Source organism: Octopus bimaculoides, chromosome 1 (genome assembly GCF_001194135.2).
Source record: "Octopus bimaculoides isolate UCB-OBI-ISO-001 chromosome 1, ASM119413v2, whole genome shotgun sequence".
Taxonomy (NCBI): domain Eukaryota; kingdom Metazoa; phylum Mollusca; class Cephalopoda; order Octopoda; family Octopodidae; genus Octopus; species Octopus bimaculoides.
In genome coordinates, this window is record NC_068981.1 from 41,118,417 (window position 1) to 41,143,516 (window position 25,100).

Consider the following 25,100-nt stretch of genomic DNA (forward strand, 5'->3'; position numbering starts at 1 on the left):
AAATGAAACATACTTTATAAACTATAGCAATTTCCCTCCCCCTCCCTCCCTCTGCTGTTCACACACCCCTGCACACCCCATATTACACCACTAGGTTGCCAAACATATTAGGAAAATAAGATTGGACTGAAACTTCACTAAGTCATCATCTTGCCTTAAAATTTGCTGTTTACATCATCATCATGTGAATATTTTTTTATATCACTCTCTCATCACCTTTTTTATTATTTTGTTTATTTTCTCAATTTTTTTTTTTTTTCTACACATCATTTTGTCAAATTTGGACTGTAGTTTGAAGATTTAAATGGTGAAAAGCATGAGCATTCCATTTCAAGTAGAATAAACTTGATTGATTTGGCTGGCAGTGAAAGACAGTCGACATCACAGTCTTCTGGGGAGAGACTCCGTGTAAGTAAATCTACAGAATTCACTTTTTTAGATATTTTATCAAAAATCTAAACTTATTAATAATATTTCAAATGAGTATTAAAAATAAATGCTTATTATTTGTGTGTGTATGTTTTGATTTCCAGCATCTGCTTAACACATTCCTGTTGAGATTGTGATTTCCAATCAGATATATTTTATTCTCGATTATTATTGCATCGATTTGGGCTATATATTTTCAAAAATCTTATAAGTATCATTTTCCCATCATTAATCAAATGATTTTGTTGAAACTTTTGCTTTAATTAATACTGTCTTAACTTTATAACCTAAACCCAATCATTTTGAAAAAAATAAGCCATAAGATTTGTCAAATTGCTCTTTGTTATTACAATTTAAACTTGTTTTTGTTAAATTTATGTCTACATATGATTTCTGTAAGAAATTAATGCAATGAGTCAATTGCACCTGGTACCATTTCTACATTTAAATTTTAATACCTAAAACATAATTTTTTAATAAATACTTTTGTTTTTATTGCAGGAAGGTATTAATATCAACAAATCATTGATGACACTTGGTAAAGTTATTTGTTTACTTTCTGAGGTATCTTCTAATGCTAGCAAGAAGAAAAAGGTCTTCATCCCATACAGAGATTCTGTATTAACCTGGTAACTAATTTGTCTTATTTTAAATGTTAACATAAACTTTTACATATTTCTTTAAAAACTAAGGTAGAATATTTGTAAACTCATTAAAACATGTGTGCATGCAGGGGTATAGACTTAAACAACATGTCTTTAGGGCCTCATCTTTACTTAGACAGATGGGTTTTCTCAAGCGCAGCAAATTACCAATCATATCAGTCCTTTGTCATATCCTCTGTTAAACTCAACATCCAGATGTGGTTCTTCATCATTTTGTCACATGTCTTCCTAGGTCTCCCTCTTCCACAGATTGCATCCACTTCTTTATGCAGCTGTCCTCAGACATATGCATCTCATGACCATGCCAGCACATTCTTCTTTCTTGCTCACTATGGTACCTCTTATGCTCAATTTTCTGAGTTATGAGGCAAAATCAGTAGTATATTGAGGGAAGAGGGAGGATATACTCCTGAATATTGTTTAGCCATCTTGGATGGGTTGTTGATGCCAAATAGCAAAGAATCACTGAAGATCTGATCAATTAAGTAAATTGTGTGACTACATACAAACCAAGATTGTATTCTAAATTTTCAATTACAATCTAATCCTTTGAAAATACATAATCTAGATTATAAATTGAATGGGATAAAAATGAATGGAATAATAATAGAGAGTACAGGATAGAATGTGCAGTAGGGTTTCAAAGGTAACCATATGGTTGGACATATCTGGTTTACTGAAACTGTGAATTATCCTAAGCCTGGTAAAAATATTTGTGTGAAGGAAGTTGACTTAACAATTACAGCTTCTAAAACGACCAGCGCCACTACCTAGAGATGAGAGAGAGCTTCTGTATGGTCATTCAGTCTGCAAGAAATAACCAAATTTCCCTCAGATCACATCATACTTTCTTAAAAGCAAAAAAAAAAAAAAAAAAAAAAGAAAAACCACTTTAAAAGTCTCTAATATTAGATGTAAAGTTGATATCCTTTCTTTTTTTAAGTAGAAAACATTGAATAAGATTCTTCTAGTTAACAGCTTATAATGGACATTATTTACATTTGATGAATATTTGTCCTCATCTTGTTTAACACAATGTTTTGGCTGATATACCCTCCAGCCTTTATCAGGTGTCTTGGGGAAATTTCAAACTTGGGTTCTCATTCCTAAGGTACTTTCTGTCATCATTGCCGCCGCCGCCGTTCAGGTCACTGCCTGGAGTTGAACTCGGAATCTTGGGGTTAGTAGCCCGTGCACTTAACCACTATGCCATATGCCCGTGGGCAATTATAGAGTGAATTTTAGTGCTTATAAATCTAATATTTTCCTATCTTTTCTTAATACCTGTTCCCATATGCTATTCATATCTGCACTCGGTCTGCTTAGGAGGTTGTTGTATCCTAGCATATGTGTTGCTTCTTTTGGTTTTCGTATTTTCCATTGGTGTTCTCTGTCTATTATTTTAACTTCATCCCACAGGGGGAGGTGGTCTCTGTTTTTCCATACATGATCAGCTATACCTGATTTATCAATATCTCCTCGTGTCACAGCTATGCGATGTTCGTCTACGCTTATTTTGAGCGGGCGGCATGTTTCGCCTTTGTATAACCTACCACAGCTGCATGGGATGGAGTAAACACAGATTTGGATTTTCCATGTGGCTGCTGTTGTGTTGTCGCTGGAACTGGCAGTGTCTTGTGTGATCAGTGGCCAGACCTTAAAAGGTCTGGAACCGAATGACCTTGAGATGAGGAAAAGTTAGATTTTTTTATAAGGAGTTGTAGGCTCAGCTGAGATAGAAAAACAGGCTGCCATACGTGACCTTATTTGAAGGCTGCGATTGGTTGGGTTGCATATTGGCGTGTGGTAGAGCAAGAGACAAATTGGGCCAATACCAACCAATCAGAGTAGTAGACACAACAGGGTCCAAAATGCGATCAGAGGTTAGCTGTTGTTTTCTTCGTTTGTATGTATGTATATATATAATAGAGAGGAGAGGAATTTCATTGAAGTGTACGCTACAAGCTAATTAATTACTATAGAAAAAGCATTAATCTTCAGATTTAAATGGTATATATAAGAGAAATTTTAGATTTTTATGTGTTAGAAAAATTCAGATATTTGTAATTTAATTTTTGTCATTTTCACTTTTTTTATTCTTTCAACTTTAATCTTTTCATGAAGATAATTAAAAATACTTTTTAAAATGTTTGTCAGGTCAGTCATTTCATTAAAGAAAAGGGACCATATAGATACTCATAGTTTTAACAATTTAATTTCTTTATAATAATTTCAATTTTGTTTTCCTAGCATGTCCCACTTTCCCCAATTTTAAATCACTTTCGGCAAAAAGGAAGAAATATATTATTAAAAATAATTTCACTGTCCCCTTCTTTACCAGAATCCCATACAGTCATGAGCTTTGTAATTCCTTTACCTATTGATGTTAAAATTTAAAAAGATAAGTCAAAATGTCTTTATTACTAATGAATTTCATATAATTATTCCTAGAGACTATTAAAAGAAAATTTGGGTGGGAATTCTCATACAACAATGCTTGCTACCATAAGCCCTGCAAGTATTCATTAAGATGAACTTTTATTATACTGTCTGATATCATTTTAGTGTCACTGATCATATTTTCTTTCCAAAGGTTGTTAAAAGAAAGTCTTGGAGGGAATTCTCGAACAGCAATGCTTGCTACCATCAGCCCTGCTAATATTCACTGTGAAGAAACTCTAAGTACTCTCAGATATCCTTTTATTGTCATCACTTTTTTTTATTTTATCATCATTTCATTTGTTAGATGAGAAGTAACACCAAAAATATCAAAGCATCCTTAATTTCCAGTTTTAAATTATTATATATAATTAATTTTTCCTATAATTATTTGTATTTTTCTTGCAGTTAATGTTTTAGGGTTTAATTTTAATTTCATCAAATTAAAATCTACTTTGTTTTTTTCAGATCCTCATTCTATATTTTCTTTACAGTTTTACTCCTACCTTGCAAATTTCATTGTTTCATTTTAGATATACCATATATTTTTGAGTTGTACTCATTTGGCAAATGCATTGATGTGTGAGACAGTTTGCTGAATCTGAAGTGATTATGTTGTGGAAGAGTCCATTTAGTTATTTATGAAGACACAAAAATTGTTACATTCACTTTAAGTTATTTCTTAATAGTAATGTCTATTTAAAAAAGAAATCTTATTGTCAGGTGGGAAGACAGTGTCCATGACTGTTTATAGGATCTTTGATGGGTGGGGAGATATCCTCAATCTAGAGACCTGGCTTGAATGCTTGCAAAGGAAGTGAACTCCACTAAAGTTACTCAAGGTACTAGGCACTGGTGTTAAATCAAGTGATGGATCAAGTCAAGAAATTTTGTTGCACTCCTGCAACCTGGTCACCGATACAATTCCAGTGCAGTGAAATTTTGTCAGAAGTTAATCAAGAATTTTTGACACTTCATAATAGACAGTAATAAATGAAAAGTAAATATGACAGCTTTGGGGTATTCGTAAGTGGTTAAATAACTCTTCTACAATGTAATCAAATTATCAAAAAGAGTGGAAGCTGCAAGAATTTTTTTCAATTGAATTTATTGAGATTTTTTTAAAATGATAGTGGGGTTTTTTTTCTTGTTTTATTATATATTATATTCTTTAATGTGTCTTAAATATGCTCAGCAAGCTAGCTGTATTGTGAATCGTGTCCGAATCAATGAAGATACAAAAAGTAAAAAAATTCAAGGTTAGAGAATTTAGTTTTTTTAGCAGTTATTTTTAATAATTCTCATTTTTATACTTCAAAGTATTTATATTCCAGTGTTGTTGATTTTTGTATCTATCATCATCATCATCATCTTTGTTTAATGTCCTCCTTCCATTCTGGCATGGATTGGATAGTTTGACAGGAGCTAGCTAGGCAGAAGACTGCACCAAACTTTTGTGTCTGTTTTGGTATGGTTTTTACTGCTGGATGCCCTTCTTAACACCAACCACCCTGCAGAGTTGGCTGAGTGCTTTTTACCTGGCACCAGCACAGGCAAGGTCAGTTTTGGTATGGCTTTTACAGCTGGATGCCCTTTCAAATGCCAACCACTTTACAGTGTGAAGTGAATGCTTTGTACCTGGCACCAGCACTGGCAGGGTCACCAAATAACTTTGCAAGACAAGGAATCTTTGAGAGGGGAGGGGCATTGGAGGAGGTGATCTTGTGCCAGATGATAAAAAGTTAGAGTGTGACAGAGAGACAGAAACAAATGTCTTGCTGTAGACAAGGTACATGGTAATCCAGCCAGGGAGAGAGTTAACAAGAAAGAGGGCAGAAACAAGTGTGCTGCTGTAAAGGAGATACATGGTTACCTAGCTGAGAAGGAGTGAGGGAGAGAGATCAAGAATTGGTTAGAAACAAGATGGCAGTGAAGGGTATACTCACGATGTACAGGGATCAGAGCATAAATGGGATGGTAGAGTAAGGAAGAAAGAGATAAATGGTGGCAGGTGCCATCAAGGTATTGCCAAGAAAGTGTGAGTGGGGGTGGGGGAATGTTGTGACTAGTGAGAACCTGGGTATATAGAGGGGGTGGGGAAAGCAACACTACAGTGAGCAGGGTAGTGAGGAATGGATTGGAGAGTGGGAGATAATCATAGTGTATGAAGAGGAAATGTGAGGAAGAGAAGAGATAGTTTGGGAGAGGAGATGTAATCTGATTTGTTGGGGTAGGGTAGGTGGAACACAACACTTCTAGAACTCATGTTCACTGATGTGGGTGGATCTTCTCTAGAAACTCTTATTGCCAGATATCTCAGTCCATTGTTATTTTCTCTGTGAGTCCCAACATCCTGAGATCAGTCCTCACCACTTCATCCCATGTCTTCTTGGGTCTCCCTCTTTCATAGGTACCATCCACTTTCATTTTTATATATTTAGTGATCTTCACATAAAGAACGATATACTGTGCTTGTGAAGACCTGTCAAGCCAAGTGAAATTGTAGTCATGGCTGATGCTAGTGCTGTATGCCTGGCATGTAAAAAGCATCATTTGAGCCTCATGGAGACAGTGACAGGTGTCCAAGACCTTTGGCGATATACTGTGCTTGTGTAGACCTGTCAAGCCAAGTGAGACCGTAGTTGTGGCCAGTGACACCTGTGCTGGCAGCACGTAAAAACACCAACTACACTCTTGGAGTGGTTGGCATTAAGAAGCGCATCCAGCCATAGAAATCTTGCCAAATCAGATCAAAACCTGGTGCAGCTCCTCAACTGACCAGTTTTCAATCAAACTGGCCAACCCATGCTAGCATGGAAAACAGATGTTAAATGATGATGATGAATCCTATTTATGCATTGAAGAATGTCAAATCTCGTTCAGAATTAATCCATGATTTAAAACATACACCTAAATTCTAAATTTCAGTCATTTCATAATTCATATTATAAGTATTTGCATAAAACTGTTTTTTTTTTTATTTGTCATAACGGTAAAGAAGAACAATGCCTATTTTGTGATATTTAGACTAATATAAGATTATTACTTTGTTTTCTGTTCACATGCAATATCATCATTAATATACAGTGAATGTTTCTTAAATTCTATGTTCTTTGAAAATAGCTCAGCTTTATGTGTGTTTCAAGGCAACTCATCACTGATGAAAGTAATTGCATTTATGAAGATGACATTCCTTCAAATTCTTATTTTTATATTTCTCATCAAATCATCGTATGTAATTTGATATTTTGTAATCTCTTACAGAGCTTTTAGCTGAGATTGAAAGGCTAAAAAGACTCACTTCAAAAGGTAGAAATATTGAACATGAAATACGTTTGGCAGAAATTACTTCTTTACGTTCAGAATTAAGTGGTAAAGAAAAGGAACTGCAAAATTTAAAAAGGTTTGTTTAATTGTTAAAATTTTCATTTTTTACTTTAAATTATCAGCATCATTGTTTTAATGTTTATTTTAATAGAATACAGTTGATCTTCATTTTTTTATTTATTATTAAATGAATTGTGCATTTTAGAACTTGGGAAATAAAGCTAACTGAATCCGAGAAAATGAAAAAAAAACAGCTTGATATACTTCAGGTATTTACTTTCGTTATATATACTTTTAATTTAAATGATTATTTTTAGATTTGGTAGTGTTTACATTTACTGTGTTTCCAAATGCTAAATTAAGATTTTCATGTCTAGATTGTTGTTGAGCAGGATGAGAAAGTAGTCTTAAGTTTTCATTGCAATTTTCATATGTTGTACAATTTTTCTCGTTTACTATGTTCCTCATATTATCAATTAGGAAGCCTAGAAAGGAGTTAAGAGATATTTATGGTTTTGCTTATGATTGTTCACTGAATCCAATGTTAATCATATTTTCCTTTATTTACAAATCATTTGATGATTACACCCCAGATTTGTACAGCTTTAATTACAGCTGGAGCATGTAAAATGTTTAGTTTGAGAGGTCTGCAACTTTACTTGCTTCTCCATGTAGTACTAAAAGCATCTCTCTTCTAAGAACTCTATTAACCATTTCGTTACTGTATTTATTTTGAGATGCTCTGTGTTTCTTACAATTACTTAAAATATAACAAAGAATTTAATCAAATAACTTAGGTATTATTAAGCTAGTGTTAGGAACATAAATTGTGACTGGTTTGGTGGAAGATTTTAATTCAAAACTTATGGAAACAAGGCATTTGTACTCAGAGCCAGTTTCAGCTGGGTTGGTAACGAAAGGGTTAAAAGATGTTGGGCTTGTTTAATCTTGTCTCAGTTAATATGGGATGCAGCAGATAATGTTTGGGAGCATTGTTAGTTATCTGAACCAATGAGTGGTTATGTAAGCACGCGAGAAATAGTTGATTATTTAAGGTTCAGAACTCTACTGTCACTGAGTACTGACAGCCAATAGAGTTGACTGTCAGTATTTGGTAATGGCCAAATGCAGCTAATTTTAGAGGTTAGATCCCATCTTCAGAAGCTTGATTTTATGCACTTGGCTTGTCAGGAGTGCTGCTGTAACCATCTCTGTATGTTTTTCTTCTTGGCATTATAATGCAGGAGTGATTTACACCAAGGGAGATCTCATCTGAACTGAGACACAGGGAAGCAGTTCTTGTATATGTGAACAGTATTATTCTCATTATGTTGAGTAACTTGGGATTTGTGTTGATTCACATAAAGCTGGAACTAGGGCAGTTATTAACTAGGTCAAGTGAGCAACTTAACATATATTAGAAAGGGCATCCAACCATAAGAACTCTACTAAAGAAGACACAGGTGCATGGTGCTATCATGTGACTCATTGGATCCTGTTGAACTTTGCAACTCATACCAGTATGGATGATAGACATTAAATGATCATGGTAATGGTAGTGGCAATGACAGCAATAACCAAGACTCCTCTATAAATCACTGAAGGATAGAGCAGAGCTTGTTGTTTGTGAGGAGCTGATAAAAACAACATTTTAAAGGATGTTGTGACTATATAGCAGTTGGTGATTTCATTAGTTTCTTATTTTCCTATGTAACACTCCTTGAATAATCCTATAATTTGTTTCACCAGCCATTGGTTGTTGTTGTTATAGATTTGATAGTTTTATGCATTATTGGCTTTATTTTCAATTACTTTCAGAATTCTGGTATAATCATAAAAATGGATAAAACGTTACCACATTTGGTAAATTTAAGTGAAGATCCTCAAATATCTGAAGTCTTGCTGTATTTGATCAAAGATGGAAACACCCATGTTGGACACAGTTCTTCCGATTCTGTTTGTGATATTCAGTTAATAGGGGCCCTAATTTCAAAGAATCACTGGTTTGTAACACTCTTATTTGTTACTTAAGAAGTAATTGCTTTTTCATCATTATCATTATCATCTTCTTTCTTTATTCTTCTTTTTTTACTTTTGCCTTCTATCTTTCTTAATTCTGTGCTAATATAGAAATTCAGTAAGTTCAAGGTTCCAATGAGCATACTATTGTTATACTTTCCTTTGTGAAACCTCACTTTGTAAGGTCTTGTATTATAAATGTAATTATATGTCTTTCTGATGTAGAATTTTTTTTTTTTTTTTTCACTTTGCGTGAGTGAATAGGGCTTTTCCACATCTGTACAGACTTAATTCTTGCAGCAGTCATGCTAATTTAATTGCTTCCAGTCTGTGTTGTATGCACTTTATACACGACAGTTCATAGTCACTAGAAAGTTCATCTTTATACAACATTGTGATAGATTCAGTAATCCTGCATTTCTAATTCACAATATATTTACCAGTTTCTTGTGAATTAGAATTGGTAAATAGACAGAATAATTTCTGTTAGGAGGGACGTGTTAACTTCTTTTACATATTAGTAGGCTGTGATTTTGAAACTGTTACAGTTATAATTTACTGAAAGAATATTCAGTAACTTAAACCAGAATAATACTCTATAGAACAATGTTCTCTGCCTCTTCTACCACAAAACTGAACTTGCAAAACATTAAAATCAATGTGTCCCATCCTTTTCATTTCCCCATCTTTGTGTTTATATTACAAAAAGTTCTTGGTATTCAAAAATGACTGGATTTATGACTAGCAGCCAGTTAGTCAAAGCAGCAGAAAATGAAAGAGCGAAATATATGTGAAAATTATGTATTTGTGTAATAGTGATGTGATTTCTTGAAATAGATTTATGGCAGAAAAATGCTTGCAGGTTAAGTTAATTAATTTTACATACTTGGAAATTTGATATTATATCAATTATTTTTAATGGATTACTTGTTTATAGCGTATTTATTAATAAAGATGGTGTAGTGACACTCTCTCCAGTTGGTAATGCTCTTTGCTATATCAATGGTGTATTGATTAAGGAACCAACTATTCTTCAACATGTAAGTATTGATTTTATTTGGTTAGAATTCTTTCCATTATTTTATTTTCAAACAAGTTATTAAGTAAAGACTTCATATTTGTATGCTTTCGTTTACCTAGTTGGAAAATAGATAACACTTCTACTCAAGTGATATGAATTAGAGCATCTAATTAATAAAATATTACTCATATGCAAGAAAATTCAAACTTACAGAAATGGCTTATCTTTATTTCTAAGGAAAAATGTACATAAACAAGCAGGAAAAAAGATCTTGTTCATTTAAATGACGTTGCATTGTGGTAGTAAGAGTTGGTTATTCAAATTTAGATATTTGAATACGCTTATAGTAGTCAGGTACACCAGTTCTATCAGTTTGCACCTTAATAACCCAGCTATCATGTTTATGTAGATATCTTTTGAATAAACAGGAAAATAATTCTTAACAAAATAGTCAAATATTATGTTGATAAAGACAAAACAAGGTAAGAGTAAATTTATTAGAATAACCATCTATTTCCATTGTTTGGTGTCCTTTTGAAAAGTTTTATAATTATAACTAATTATTCAAAAGAAAATAATTACAAAATACTGCAGTTAGCTTTATAAAATATAAATGTACAAATGTTGTTGATTTTGTTCAATCCCAAATCAACTCCACTGAAACAGACAAATGATCAAATGTGTACCATGTCTGATCATCCTGTCTTTTTAAGGGTATTAGGGATTTCATTATCTAGTGCATCTTTTACTATTTTAAAATAGTTTGGTGTGTTTAAAGGGAGAATTAGCTGATATCTCTTACAGGTCAGATGACAAAGTAGAGGATCTTTACATTCTGTACTATTCACAAACCAATGAAATGTACTTTAACAAATATTGACCAGTTGATCCTACTGGTCTCAGAGGCCCTGGACTGAACTCTTCCTCAAAATCACTTCCCCTCCCACCCCCAAAGTGTTTAATTGTATCTTTCCCCTTACAGCATATGGTATGAACTCTTATGTTTCTGTAAGCACACTTAGTGTTGCTATGGGTATACTAGGCTTGAATAGTCAATGAAGAAATTGCTACATGGTCACTCAGTTTGCTAGAGATTGCAACCAAATTTCCTTCAAATCACACATTGTTGTATTTCGAAAAATAGAGGAGGGAGACGTTGAATAATGAGGTTGGGGTACACTTTACTTTGATGCTTTTGATTATAGGTCAGCTCAGTCAGGGCTGAATCAGAGCTAAACAAGGCATGATCAAAGTATTAGGAGACTTGAAATTAGAGTAGTGTATTCTAGTTTTTTATTCTTGGTAGGGTTCATTGAAACACGATGTACCCTATTTGTATTGAAAGATGATCAGATATTAATACAATGTTATAATTACACTAATGTTGGTAAAACAATTATTCTTTATTTTTTTCTGCCTTTCAAATTTTGAATGATCACCCAGCATTCATATACTGGTAGTCACTGATAAAATGAAGCAAAAGACAAAAATGTTGAAAAATAGATTTTAAAACTGTAATTTGCGTTCTAATTATTACATTGATGTTTTATATGTAAGGTTGTGAATTTTATATACTATACGTACTCCATGTGAAATTATTGCTAGGGTTTAAGATATTCTGATGAAGGACAATGAAACTAAATGAAGTTAAATTACAATTAGGTTAATTTTTGTTTTATAAAGCAAAAATGTATCATTTTTTTTTTTAATCTGTTTTGAAATTTCTTTCTCTAGGGAGACAGAGTTATATTAGGAGGAAATCACTATTTCCGGTAAGTGACCATTGGTTTTTGTACTGTTAAAATAATATCCTTGTTTACTTTTTTTGTTTTATCGGATTAGTAAAGCCATTAAAGCGTTGGACAAAATGCCTTGCAGTTTTTCTTTCAGCTTTATATGTCTGGAGTCCAAATACTGCTACAGTCAATTTGTCTTCCCCTAAATTCATTAACTGTAAAAGTGTTTTGCATGGACTGGCTCTTGTGCGGGTGGCACATAAGACACCATTTCGAGCGTGGCCGTTTTCGTGCGGGTGACACGTAAAAGCACCCACTACACTCTCTGAGTGGTTGGCGTTAGGAAGGGCATCCAGCCGTAGAAACTCTGCCAAATTAGATTGGAGCCTGGTGTAGCCATCCGGTTGCACCAGTCCTCTGTCAAATCGTCCAACCCATGCTAGCATGGGAAGCAGACGTTAAACGATGATGATGATAACAAATTAAAACTTACCACTAAATCTATAAAACCATTGAGATGATCCACATAGAATTTGATGATGATGATAATAATACGAATAAAGATTTCTTAAAGAAGCACAAGGCCTTGAATTTGGGGGAGGGTAAATTGACCTTAGTAGTATTTAAACTGAGTGATGGGAGTGTGAGGTCAGTCAGAGAAGCAGAGTTCACTGTAGTAGTGATAGGAATGTTAGGGAGAGAGCAACAATATACCTCTGGGCAGCTGTGTTGGTGAGTGACTTCATGATAGTCAGTTGAATAGCATTCCACACAAAGCTCTTACAACTAACTTCGATTCACATATATCAGAATTTTCTCAGTGCTATATTAATTCCAGACACCTTTCAATCTTTAGTATTACTTTTGCTTCAACTCTTAGGAGGAAGAATATAATCAATTAAAATTTTTTTTTAGTACATGATTTATTTAAGTGGATTTTATTTTTAGAAGATAGCCAGAAGAGGAAGAGTAGTGTTCATAAGCTCTGTGGTCCCTTGTTTCCCCATCAGCCATAAAATTGATGCAATTAATAGTAAATGAATTCCAGCAGATTAGGGAAAGAAGCAAATGGTAAAGAGTTTAGAACTGAGTAAGGGTATTGTGTAAGAAGAAGGGATTTGAATGAAGAGGTTTTGTTGTGTGCTAGTTCAGAAGAGCCATTATTATATATAGAAGTGTTAGATGTGCAGAGGTAACAGCTTGTTTATGAATTATTGTTGTAACTTGTTGGTAACTGATTCTTTATTGGTGATATTCTTTTGAATGTGTAGCAGCAGCATCATTGTCCCATAGATATAAGCAATATGCTAATGTGGGTCAACATGAGCTTTGTAAAGGGTCAGCAAAAGATCAGTTAGTCTATTTCTTGAGTCTAGAGGAATACTAGTCTCTAATACACATTTAGCAATGTTATATATGTGTGTGTGTGTTACCTTGAAAGATAATTATAGATTATGAGTTTTAGCAAATGTAGTGGTTTTGAAGATTTTGGTTATAGTGTTCATAAGTAGAGATGCAGTTTTCTAGTGATGTGTAGTGATTGTGTAACTCAAAATCTTCTGTTTAATCAAGTATAAGGAATGAGGACTAGTCACAAAAGGGATGGAACCACTTAAGATTTTTCAAGCTGGGAAACTGCACTTCTTGACAAATCATTTAAAAAAACTTTTACACATTATTTACTTACTTTAAACAATTAAACTAATTGAAATAATTTTACCAATTAAACCAATTGAATAATTTCTAAAAATATTTTTCAGATTTATGTATCCTATGAAATCATCTGATTCAAAAGAAAATAGTAAATCTGCTTGTAAAGAAGTGAGAGATTTCGATTTTGCCCACAAGGAATTGATACGAGTACAAGAATTAAGGTTTGAGATTTCATTTTTAGTTTATATACTAATTAAAACATTAATAGCACACTAATTAAAGTTGTTAATAATAGTACCAGTCTTTCTTTCTCCTTAGGAAAAAAATGAATTAGTCCTTTGATAGAAAAGATTTTTAATAAGTTTAATTGTAATCAGAAAGCACAGAGAAAGAGAGACTGAAATTTTATATTTTGACTTAAATAAAAAGTCTTTCAATTTAGTCTCTAAAGTATGGAAGTAGCCCTAGATAAGCATCCTGTAATGGGGCTCTGGTTCAGGAGTTCCAGGGCTTTGAGGAGTGTGGGACCACCTTTTAGTCACTGTTGTTTTCAGGTCTGTTCTGACCTGGAGTAATAGCACGTCAGGGTCCCAGCTATGGGTTACTTGCAAGTCAGTCACGCAGATAGAGCTCTTTAGCCTATTGGGGTAACCAATCTAGTGGAAGGAAAACTCTGATTCCAAAACTCTTCTGTCTTGCGGCTATACTCAGCCATGGGAAAAACTATGGGAGTAAACCTTGAAGAAAAATTGGGAGTTGGAGCCCATGAGGCAGGTCGACATTGTCTACAACCTCATTCTGGCAACTCCTGTGACAGCACTGGTGCCAAATTGTAATGGCCATCCTGTTCCTTTGGATCCATCAGTGATGGAGATGGGTGGGATATGCTGCATGGGCAACAACTTGTCCTTCATATCTTTCTGCCCAGGCTGGTATCCTTTTGAATCCCCAATATTGGAGAGATAGAACTGGCAGTCATAGACAAAACTGTTTCAGTAGGGTGGACAACTAGGGCTTTCATCCATTGTCATTAATGACAGAATAGTGATATCATGGCATATCTTACCTTTTATATAATGATTATAAGGTAAGTATATTCGTATGTAACCAAAACTTTAATCAACCTTTTTAACCAAACTAAAATGACAGTAAAACCCTAAAAGTTCTTTATTTAAATAAAAAGATTGCATTTATTGTTCATTTTGAATACTAAAATGTGTTTACTTAACACCCACAGCTCACTCTCTACAGTTCTGATTCATTGCATTATAGAAATATCGACTTCTATCTTGTCTCTAATTTTTGTTTCAGTCCTTCCATACATTTTGAAAGCTCAGGTATATGTACAGTATAGGATCACTTATTTCCTCTTAGTGTCTTTCTCACTACTGACATTAACAGTCACTATTGCCATTTTCAATATCCTAAGAGAGCAATTCAAATATATTTTCAGAATTATTTATTGTTGATCAAGAAATATACATCAATGCACCTTTCTATTATTAACATCTAAATATAAAAAATTACATGCACAAAATTGCAGGCCTCTCCAGGGGCCACACTAGATCTAAATCTGGCCCTGGTGTGAACAGTCTTTCAGAGGTAATGTTTTACAGCTATATGCCCTTCATGTTGTCAACCCTTTTAGGCACCTGTTAAGGTAATTACTTATTACCTTAGCCATTTGTTTTTAATTTGATGTAATTAAAATCAAAAATTTGTGGTTATATTTTCAGACTTGCACAACAGTTGGAAGATACTAAAAATATGGTTCAAAAGGAATTATATCAAAAAATTAATGAAGAAAAGCAAAATGGTTTTTATAATGACAATCAACTTATACAAAATGGCGTGAGTATTTTCAATTGTAAATTGTTGAATATGGAGTCAACTTTATCTTTTATACATTAAATAAACATTTAGCCCTGCTGCAAATAGACTCTGTTAAATCAATGAACATTCTGAAGAATGAATAAAGAACAACTCAATTAGTTTCATCTTTCTTCAGCTTGGCAGGAGTGTTTACTTCATTTGATCTACAGAGAGTGAGTGTGTGTAGCTTACAACTACCTATGAAGGATACTATAAACCACAAGTACTGCTTTTGCTCATTTGGATATTGGTACTTTTATTGGCTGCACAGATTAACTAAAGTACATTGTTAGACTTGTTGTAAATAAATTTACATGCATATATTAAAATAAACATACATGAAGTGTAGCACAGTAACACTCAATGTATGTAATTTCAGGACCCAGGGGGTCTGTAACAGCATTACAGACTCCCTGGGCAAATCAATGCATTATCAGTTAGTGTTACAAAGACCGAGACACTGGTCCTCCAGAAAGTCTTCCTTGTGCACTCTGCATGTTAGTGGAACATTACTGAGACAAGTGGAGATGTTTAAATATTTCAGGTGCTGGCACAGTAATACACCAACATCATAAGAGGAGAGATTGATTAAAAAGCCAAACTTGCTATCTTCAATTCAGTTTTTGTGCCTATTCACACCTGTGGTCATGAATGTTGCATAATGACCAAAAGAGTATGATTGCAAATGCAAACAACCAAAATGGGGGTTCCTCTGAAGGAAATCTCTTGTAATGTTGCATAACTCAGAATCAAGGAGTTTCTCTGCATTGAGAAGTCACAACTCTGATGTTATGGACATAAGATTAGAATGTTGCAGAAAAAAAAAGACAGATTCTTCAAGCTCAGTCAACTAGCAGGAGACCTATGGGTTGAACAAGAATGAAATAGTTGGATAATAGCCATAGTCTTAGTCAGCTTTGGGAATCCAGCTGGAAAGTAATGATTGTTGCTTCTGATAGGACCCAATAGAGGAGGTGTCTGAGGACTCAAGCGCCATGATCCTTGCAAGAATAGTGGGTGGAGATGGATCTGGACCATACCTCAACAGAAGTGGATAATGCAAATTTTGCTTGACCAAGAGGGCAAGGATCCTAAAATATTTGTTTGATCTGGGGGCCTTCTTAAATTCAAATAATGGCTTCCCCACTTGCTGACTAGTGAACAGAAAATATAAACTGACCCTTTTCAGAAACAACTGGTACTGCTCAAAGGAAGATAACTTCATCTTGTCCAAAAGGGATTTTCACTTCTAAGAATTTCGTTTCAGGGTTTTGTTTTTCACCACTATGTTGACCAAGACTGTGTTCTTCTGTAAGTAAACAGGTTGTGTGCCTCCAGCCAGCAGGTTTGATTAGTTTCCTATGATGCTAAGAGCAATAACAGATGTGAACCCAATGATAACTTTCTGACTGGCCATAATGGCTACATAAAATAATACATACATATATATATATATATATATATATATATATATATATAGATATGTGTGTGTGTGTGTGCTAAGTAAGCATACAAAATTATTGCAGCAGTTTTAATGACACATAGCACTAAAGCACCTCATGTTATGAATGTTCAGATCTAGCAACCCAAGTTTATTTAAATATGAAATAATTTATGGAAATGCAAATTTAATGTGATGATTCCTTAAATACAACCTTCTTTGTAAAAATTTTCCTTGATCTTAATAACCTAGCATCTTCACATTCTTCAATCTATAATTTCAAGCCAAAAAATTAGTTAGCTGAATTCTATATTGCATCTAATAACTTGGCTGTCTTTTACATTCTGTTAGTTGTTTGAAATATGATTTCTTGTTTTTTTTTTCTTTCTTCCTTTCATTTGTTAGTTCAACACCCTGACCAGTGTAACACCTCTTACTTCAACTCACTCTCACTTTAATACTCCCATTCTCACTTGCTCTTTCTCTGTAGTTTGCTACTTTTGCCAAGGTGATAAAACATCATCCTTCAACTCTTTTTCATTTCTATTCTACTCTGTCACTCTCTCTGTTTGTCATTTGATAACTTCCTGCTTTCCCCCGCCATTGGAAACAGAAAAAAAAGAAAACATGTGACAGGCTTTTATATATTGATAATATTGCCTGTTTAATGAATCACATTTTTCTTCTATTTGTGTTGTTACTCAATTTTAATGTCATAGTCCTCTTTATGTATAAATTTTAAAATATTAAAGTTGTTATTATTTGTAACATCAGAAAGTATTTTGTTTAATGGTACATTTTATTCTGTAATACTGAATATATCTATAGTATTTTTATCCATTGTTTTATATATAGTCCAGATTAAAACACTTAATCTTTCTATACAATATATTTGAGGATTAAAAAGAAAAAAAGGTACCAATTGAACTAATTTTAGTCATCTTATGCTGGGATTTCATCAATGACTGAGTCCCCTATTTTGACTATTCACATAGATATTGCTTGTAAAGCCACTTTTACTAAGATTAATATAATGTGTTAGCAGTTATTTTATTTTTTACTTATTTCAGCCATTGGACTCTGGTCTGGCTGGGGTATCACTTTGAACAATTAACCCCGAGTACTTACTTTTTCAATCTATTCCTTATTGTATCAGTTTCTTCTGTTGAACTGCTAAGTTACAAGAGCTTAAACAAACCAACACTGGCTGTTAAGCACTGTGGAGTCACACACACATGCAATTGGCTTCCACACAGTTTCCATCTACCAGATTCACTCACAGGGCATTGGTCAGCCCAAGGCTATAGTAGAAGACACTTAACCAAGGTGCCACATGCCAAAACCATATAGATACAAACTGAGCTTCTTAATCACACAGCCATCCAAAACATCTAATGAAATATTCCTGTTTTAATTGTTTTTGTAATTCAATCCAAATATTAGGTATTAGTTTTCTTGTGACATTATTTTATCAAGTAACTATTTATAATAATGATAATAATGAAATTATTGTATACAGTGCTCAGGTGCACTACAGCTTGTCAAAAGTGTGCATAAAGCATATGCAGTATTGTACAAATGTCTGGAAAGTGAACAGTGTATGAGTCAGATACATGCTTGTGTGTGTATGGAGAGGAGAAAATCAGGTATAGTGATTATGAAACTTTTATATTTAAACAAATTTTTTTTTTCTTGATCTCCAGGATCGACCAGAAAATACACTCTTAAAGGAACTCGAAAAAGCAAAAGGTCATGCTGAAGAAAATTTAAAACAACTTTCATTATATCAGAATGAAACTGAGCTTAAATCAAAATCATTGTCAATTTCATCTGAGTCTAGTAATTCAAGCTCTTTCGATTCATATAATCAAGCCATGTTGATGATAAATTCATTATCAGCAATTGTTAATGATGCTCATGGGAAGAGTCAATTTTGTGTTGAAAATTTAAAGGAGAGACAATGTAACTTGGAATCTAATCAGTTCAACACACCATTATCTGCAAAAAGAAAACAAAAGCTAACTATTGGTTCCTTTGGATTGTACCACACATATTTGGCAATATGTGAGGCCAATGCAATTTGTTGGCATTTAAAGAAAAACATCGTAAATATTAATTTAATTAATTTTTTTTTAACCGTTTCATATCATTTTTCTTTTGTTTAAGTATCATTTTGTTTGGTGTACTTATTCATTTTATGTTCACTTTTTCTATCTTTACTTGGGTTAGCTGGGTACATTATGGGGCATTGTTTTACAGCTGCATACCCTTCTCATCACTAACCCTTACCTGCTTTTGAAATAAGGAATTGTTTTTGGTCACTCATCTATGAAGATGCAAAACAATTGAATAAGTTTTTGACAAAAGTGATAAGAAATCCACTTGAAGTGACTGTTGTAAGACACAAATGTAAACAAACACAGACATGCATGCATACACACATACACACAGCAGGCTTCTTTCAGATTCGTCTATCAAATTCACTTACAAGACTTTGATCATCCTGGGGCTATAGTAGAAGATACTTGCCTAAAATGTTTAGTGGAATTGAACCTGAAACTATATGGTTGGGGAGAGAACTTAATTATACAACCATGCCTTTACCTAATAGCTTTGAATATCTGATCCATATATCATATCTAAATAAGCACATATATATACATTCATATGTATATGCACGTTTGTCTATGCACATATTTATAGCAGTATGAATAATATGAGTAATTGTAAATGCTGAGAATTGAAAGCAAATTCGTTTTGTAACTGAATCTGCATTTAAACTGTAAAGAACGCATTTGTTTCATACAATCATTACAGCAGTTGGATTTCTTTGAAGACTCATGTTTTGCTCAAGCTACTGTTCTTTTCATGTCAAAAGAAGATAGTATCTACAGTAATGTGATCAAGTCAGAAAATCCATTAAGACTGGCTGAATTCACTTCAGAGATTGTCATTATCAACTATTTCGGATATTGAAATAGATAATTTAAAGACAACAGCAAAATTGTATGTTCTTCCACACTTTTACTGGTACCATGGAACTAATGTTGCATCTCCAAAAACAGATAATATTTTTCCACTTCTCAAGTTATCAGTAGAGTGTTAAATTTTTCCACCATGACTGCACATATGGTAGTAAACTTGTAGGAAATCGATCACATCAGCATTTCTCACTTTTTAGAAGTATACTATATTTTTGTAGTGATGGACAAAGGTAGAATTAATAACATTAGTGATGGTACAATGTACATGATACCTAGTTGCTTCCATACTATTGCATACATATATTTGCCAACTTAAACATTACTTTCAAATTGAGGTCAAATTCTGTACATTTATTGAGAGATTTCATGTCATTGCTGTTTTTTATATTAATGTTGTGTTTGCATAGCATTCTTTCCTAATTCTGATTGCAACCAACAGAAGTTTCTCGACAAGATTAGCTCTTGTGGATTGTCACTAGGAAAAGAACAGAATTGAATTATGATAGAACGAATCCATTGTGCTTTCAATGGACATTGTAGTGTATATGCATGGTGATTGCTGGTTGAAAAATGTACATAAACATCAGGAATCTAACAGGTGCTTCTCACAGTTATGTTATTACACATATCTTCAACTGGTCTAGGAAAGAGCAGTTAATCTGAATTCAAATTACAATAATCCAAGAGTTAACTTTGATTGCCAAGTGGTTAGATAAAATCTGAGTTAAAACCAAGCCATCTACAAACAGAAAGGCCCTGAAGTCAAAAGTGCAATGGATGGTTCTTGGAAAATATGTGAACTCTTAAATTCTAGGACCTGAGAGTGTTTAAAGTCTAAAAGAGTTGTACAAGTAAAATAAACCAAAAATAAAGAAATTTGTTTGCTATGTAGTTGGAATTGTTATAGACCAGGTGTATGGGAGACACATCTGTGCTTGGTATTTGTGGCTCTCCAATCATCTCACAATCTGACATACAACACTCCATGCATCTGTACAGAAAATGTCAATTTGATGGTGGGAGTGAGCTAATGTACAGCACAAACATTTGATCACTAAACAAATCATCTATGCAGGTTGTTCAGCGAGAAATTGTTGAACCTTCATCTGGATGTGTGTAGGTATATGTACAGAATAGTAATTTTTTCAGTTTCAATCTACTGAAACCACTCACAAACTTTTGGACAATAGTAGAAGACATTTGCTCAAGGTGCCATATAGTAGGACTGAACATGAAACCACATGGTTGGGAAGCAAACTAAATTCATACAAGACTAAAGTAGTAAATTGTTTGATACAATATATGTTTCCATTAAAAAAAGTTTTTAAATGTTTTCTTTTAAACCAATTAAATTTGTTCTTTACAGGTATTTTCAAGAGAAGATTATTTTGATGATGAAAACAATCTAAAAATGCTCATAAAATGTAGCTTAACTGATATGAAGATCTGTACGTTTTGGTCCTTTGAAGTGTTTATGAATAAGTTGCACTTACTGAGAGATGTATATCAGGTAATATGGAGATTTATAAAATTTTTATTACCTTTCAAGTTAAGATTTTCATTTAATTAAATTTGAATAGCTTAAATATGACAAAAAGCTATATATATTGCATTCTTCTTTTAACTAGACCGGTGATAATAATATTGAAGAAATCATTGCTGATGAAAACAACTGGAAGAAAGATGACAACTTTGAGTTAACTGACATATCTTCTCCAGAAAAGTTAGTTCCTTTCATTATTTTTTCTGAAGAAAACAGGAGGCAGTAAATTAAGGACAATCTTTTTGTCACACTTCAATAACAATGATAAATTACTCCATTTAGTTTGCTAATATTTGATGCTCTCATATATGAATCAATGACTCAACTTCATTCTCAAAGTAATTTTAATTTTGTTCACCAATTATTGTATATTTTTAATATTTACTTCAGTAAATATAGCAAATTCTGTGCTTTACTAATGAGACCAAAACATGTCTACAATTGTGTCCCCTACTTATTGAAAAAACAATATTAGTCATCATCATCATTTAGCATCTGGTTTGACTGTATGGTTTCTATAGCTGGATGACTTCCTAATGCCAACCACTCCAAGAGTGTAATGTGTGCTTTTTACATGCCATTGGCATGGGTGCTTTTATGTGACTTTGGCATTGGCCATGATTATAAGTTCGCTTGGCTTCTAAAGCACAGCATATTGCCAAAGGTCCCGGTCACTTGTTATCACCTCCATGAGGACCAACGCTCAATGATCATGCTTTACCACCTCCTCCCAGGTCTTCTTGGGGCTGTCTCTACCATAAGTTCCCTCCACAGTTAATGACCAGCACTTCTTTATGCAGCTGTCTTTGTCCATACGCATCATCTCTCTTGCACACCACATCTGATGCCTCTTATGCCCAATTTTGCTCTCAAGACACCTATACTCTGTTGTATATGCACATTGACATTGCACATCCAGCGAAGCATGCTAGCTTCATTTCTTTCAAGACTTTGCATGTCCTCTGCAATCATAGCCCATGTTTCACTGCCGTGTAGCATGCCTGTCCACACACACAGACATCATACAATCTGTCTTTCACTCTGAATGAGAGGCCCTTTGTTACCAACAAAGGTAGAAGCTCTCTCTTTTCCCAGCCTGTTCTTATTTGGGCAGTTACACTCTTGGAGCATCCACCTCCACTCCTGACTTGGTCACCTAGATAATGAATTCTATCAACTACTTCTAGGTATCCCCACTGGCACTTGACGGAGTCTATTTTCTGTACATTTCTTGTACCTGTACATCTGCCACGCACAAAGACTATATTCCCTGTTAACCACCCTCTGATATTGCTGCACCTCTTATGTGCCCATAGCTTGCATTGGGTACATCTTATGGAGTTTCTACATATTGAGCAGGGCCATTTACCAAAAGGGATTTGTGATTTGTCCGCTTTCCTACTTACTAAGACTTTAGCTTTTACTAAATTAACGTTAAGGCCTTTGATTCTAGACCTTGCTTCCACACCTGCATTTTCGTAACTGCCTTATTATCTGTAGTGGAGGCGCAATGGCCCATTGGTTAGGGCAGTGGACTCGCGGTCATAGGATTGCGGTTTCGATTCCCAGACTGGGCGTTGTGAGTGTTTATTGAGCAAAAACACCTAAAGCTCCACAAGGCTCCGGCAGGGGATGGCGGCGAACCCTGCTGTACTCTTTCACCACAACTTTCTCTCACTCTTTCTTCCTGTTTCTGTTGTACCTGTATTTCAAAGGGCCAACTTTGTCACACTGAATATCCCTGAGAACTACGTTAAGGGTACACGTGTCTGTGAAATGCTCAACCACTTGCACGTTAATCGGATCAACTGGAACCCTCGATGTCGTAAGCGACGGAGTACCAACAACAACATATTATCTGTAGTTAGCTTTTTAATGTTCTTTGCATGAAATATTTTAACACTAACTTAACTATTATTTTACACTTAGATTATGTTTCTGAGTAATTTATTCTGTAACTAATATTTTCCATATGTTTATTGATATTTCTTTTGAAATATGTATTCTTTAGTTGTGGTCTACCTGTTGTAATTGCTTCACCAGAAAAATCTTTGATGGTCATGCGTCGATGTAGCTTACCAAATCATATACCGAAAAGATCAAGAATAAGTAAGAAAATTTTGTTAATTACTAAACCATTTTAACAGTTTTTAAACATAATTGAATAGTGAATTCTTGCTACATTAAACAAAATGCCATTAACATTTTCTATAAATGAAGATGAAGTGTTTACATTTGTTTAAAGATACAATATTGACTGAGAATCTACAAGTGTATTTTGTGATGCAGTATAGAGAATCATCAAGTAAAGACAGCATAACTGCTTTCTTTCAAAAAGATTGGACAAATATTTCTCAAAACCCTTTTGTATATCTATATCTGTTTGGACATCTGCTTTAAATATGAAGAACAGGAGCAATAGTACATAATTATTCAAAAGCAATTGGTCATGTTTTAATTATTCTTTCATAAATATTGAGCTAGTAATTTACATTACAGTTTCATGAAAGAGTGTAACCTTCTAAATGCCTAACATCTACTGATATCAACATACAAAGTATGGAAAATTTCCATTGAGAAATGAACCAAAGTTGGAATTACATGGGAGATCCATCTTCCAAGCTGGTAAGCCAGAGGACTGCACCAAACTCCAATGTCTGCTTTGGCATGTTTTTTATGGCTGGATACCCTTCCTAATTCCAACCACTTTACAGAGTGGACTGGGTGCTTTTTATGTGGCATCAGCAGTGGCTAGGTCTGCTTTGGTGTGGTTTTTTTACAGCTGGATGCCCTTCCCAATACTAACTACTCTACAGAGGAAGATTTAAATTCTTTGAAAACATTTCTAAAAAGAAAAAGAACCAAAAAAAGATCATTAATATATGTTCTATTATTATTGAAATGACTCCAAACACTATGTAAATTTTTTAATGTATTTTATTCTGGAATAGAAATACCTTGCAGTGTTTATTTCAGTTGTCTGCATTCTGAGTTCAAATCCTGCTTAAGTTTAACTTTGGCTTTCATCCCTCTGGGCTTCTGAACAAGATGTCTTGTGGTATTTGTTCTGGCCCTCCATTCTTAGTTCAGATCTTCTGTGGCTTACATGGATAGTAGATTTAATCTCTAACTCAGTTTAACACCACCACTTGGCCCTTTGGAACTTTCAGCAAAGTTCACTCTGTTGCAAGCATTCACACCAGACTCCAGTTTGATGATACCTTCCTCTCAACTGTGTTGAGGGTTCTGAAAAGATCCTTTTTATCAACTAAACAAAATTTTTTAATGAAACAGTTAAACAATATGAATCAAGGAAAGTTCTGTTAGTTGTGTGGTCTGCAAGAAAATGTGGATAGAATGTTTATCAATTCAATCAACTCTGTTCAAGTAAATTGGCGAATGCTTAAGATCATCCTATGAGCTATGAAACCTATCAGTCAGCTCTGGAGTCATGTGGCATATTTTGCTATACAATGACTGAATAAATGGAATCAAAATTTTTATTAGTGCAGTCAACAGACTAACTGAATGAGTATTCATAACCATTTTTGTTACAACAAACAAAAATATTATGTTACTGTGCTGTTGTGCCTTATCAAAATATAATGTCTTATGTATAATATTTCATATTTATTTACTAAAACATCAGCATTAAACTAAATTTCTATTAAACCTTGTATGATAAGTCTTAAGTTATTAAAAGTTACTTTATTTTGCTCACTTTTTTTAATGACTTGTAAATATCAGAATGTAGCAAACCAGATCAAATCTGCTTAACAGCCAGTTTTCCTTCCAAATTGTAAACACTATAAAATAAGGTGGTATAAAAGACAGTGAAGTATGGTCTGTCCAGATGGTTGTGATCTGTTATGGACTATCCTCAAGCATATTCCTGACAAGAATTAACAGTAAGATCTAAATAAAGTTTTTGAATACTATAAATGAAATAGTCAAGGTCTTTTTTTTTTTTT

The 25,100-nt window shown here is 33.8% G+C and overlaps 1 protein-coding gene and 1 long non-coding RNA gene across 2 annotated transcripts in view; one reads left to right on the top strand and one right to left on the bottom strand.

The window, feature by feature from the left end:
- Positions 1-25,100, top strand: part of LOC106878933 (kinesin-like protein KIF14) — a 52,095-nt gene that overhangs the window by 13,337 nt on the left and 13,658 nt on the right. The window contains exons 7-21 of the mRNA XM_014928298.2: positions 292-408; positions 931-1,058; positions 3,688-3,786; positions 4,719-4,792; positions 6,798-6,936; positions 7,066-7,129; positions 8,679-8,863; positions 9,817-9,919; positions 11,635-11,672; positions 13,397-13,510; positions 15,026-15,140; positions 18,306-18,707; positions 20,953-21,096; positions 21,215-21,309; positions 23,141-23,238. Coding sequence (XP_014783784.1) covers positions 292-408; positions 931-1,058; positions 3,688-3,786; positions 4,719-4,792; positions 6,798-6,936; positions 7,066-7,129; positions 8,679-8,863; positions 9,817-9,919; positions 11,635-11,672; positions 13,397-13,510; positions 15,026-15,140; positions 18,306-18,707; positions 20,953-21,096; positions 21,215-21,309; positions 23,141-23,238 — 1,915 coding nt within the window. The remainder of the gene's footprint in view (positions 1-291; positions 409-930; positions 1,059-3,687; positions 3,787-4,718; positions 4,793-6,797; positions 6,937-7,065; positions 7,130-8,678; positions 8,864-9,816; positions 9,920-11,634; positions 11,673-13,396; positions 13,511-15,025; positions 15,141-18,305; positions 18,708-20,952; positions 21,097-21,214; positions 21,310-23,140; positions 23,239-25,100) is intronic.
- The window catches only part of LOC128247308 (uncharacterized), a 73,428-nt gene continuing 66,838 nt past the window's right edge, over positions 18,511-25,100 (bottom strand). Inside the window, exon 3 of the long non-coding RNA XR_008263683.1 lies at positions 18,511-18,600. This is a non-coding gene — a long non-coding RNA (uncharacterized LOC128247308). The remainder of the gene's footprint in view (positions 18,601-25,100) is intronic.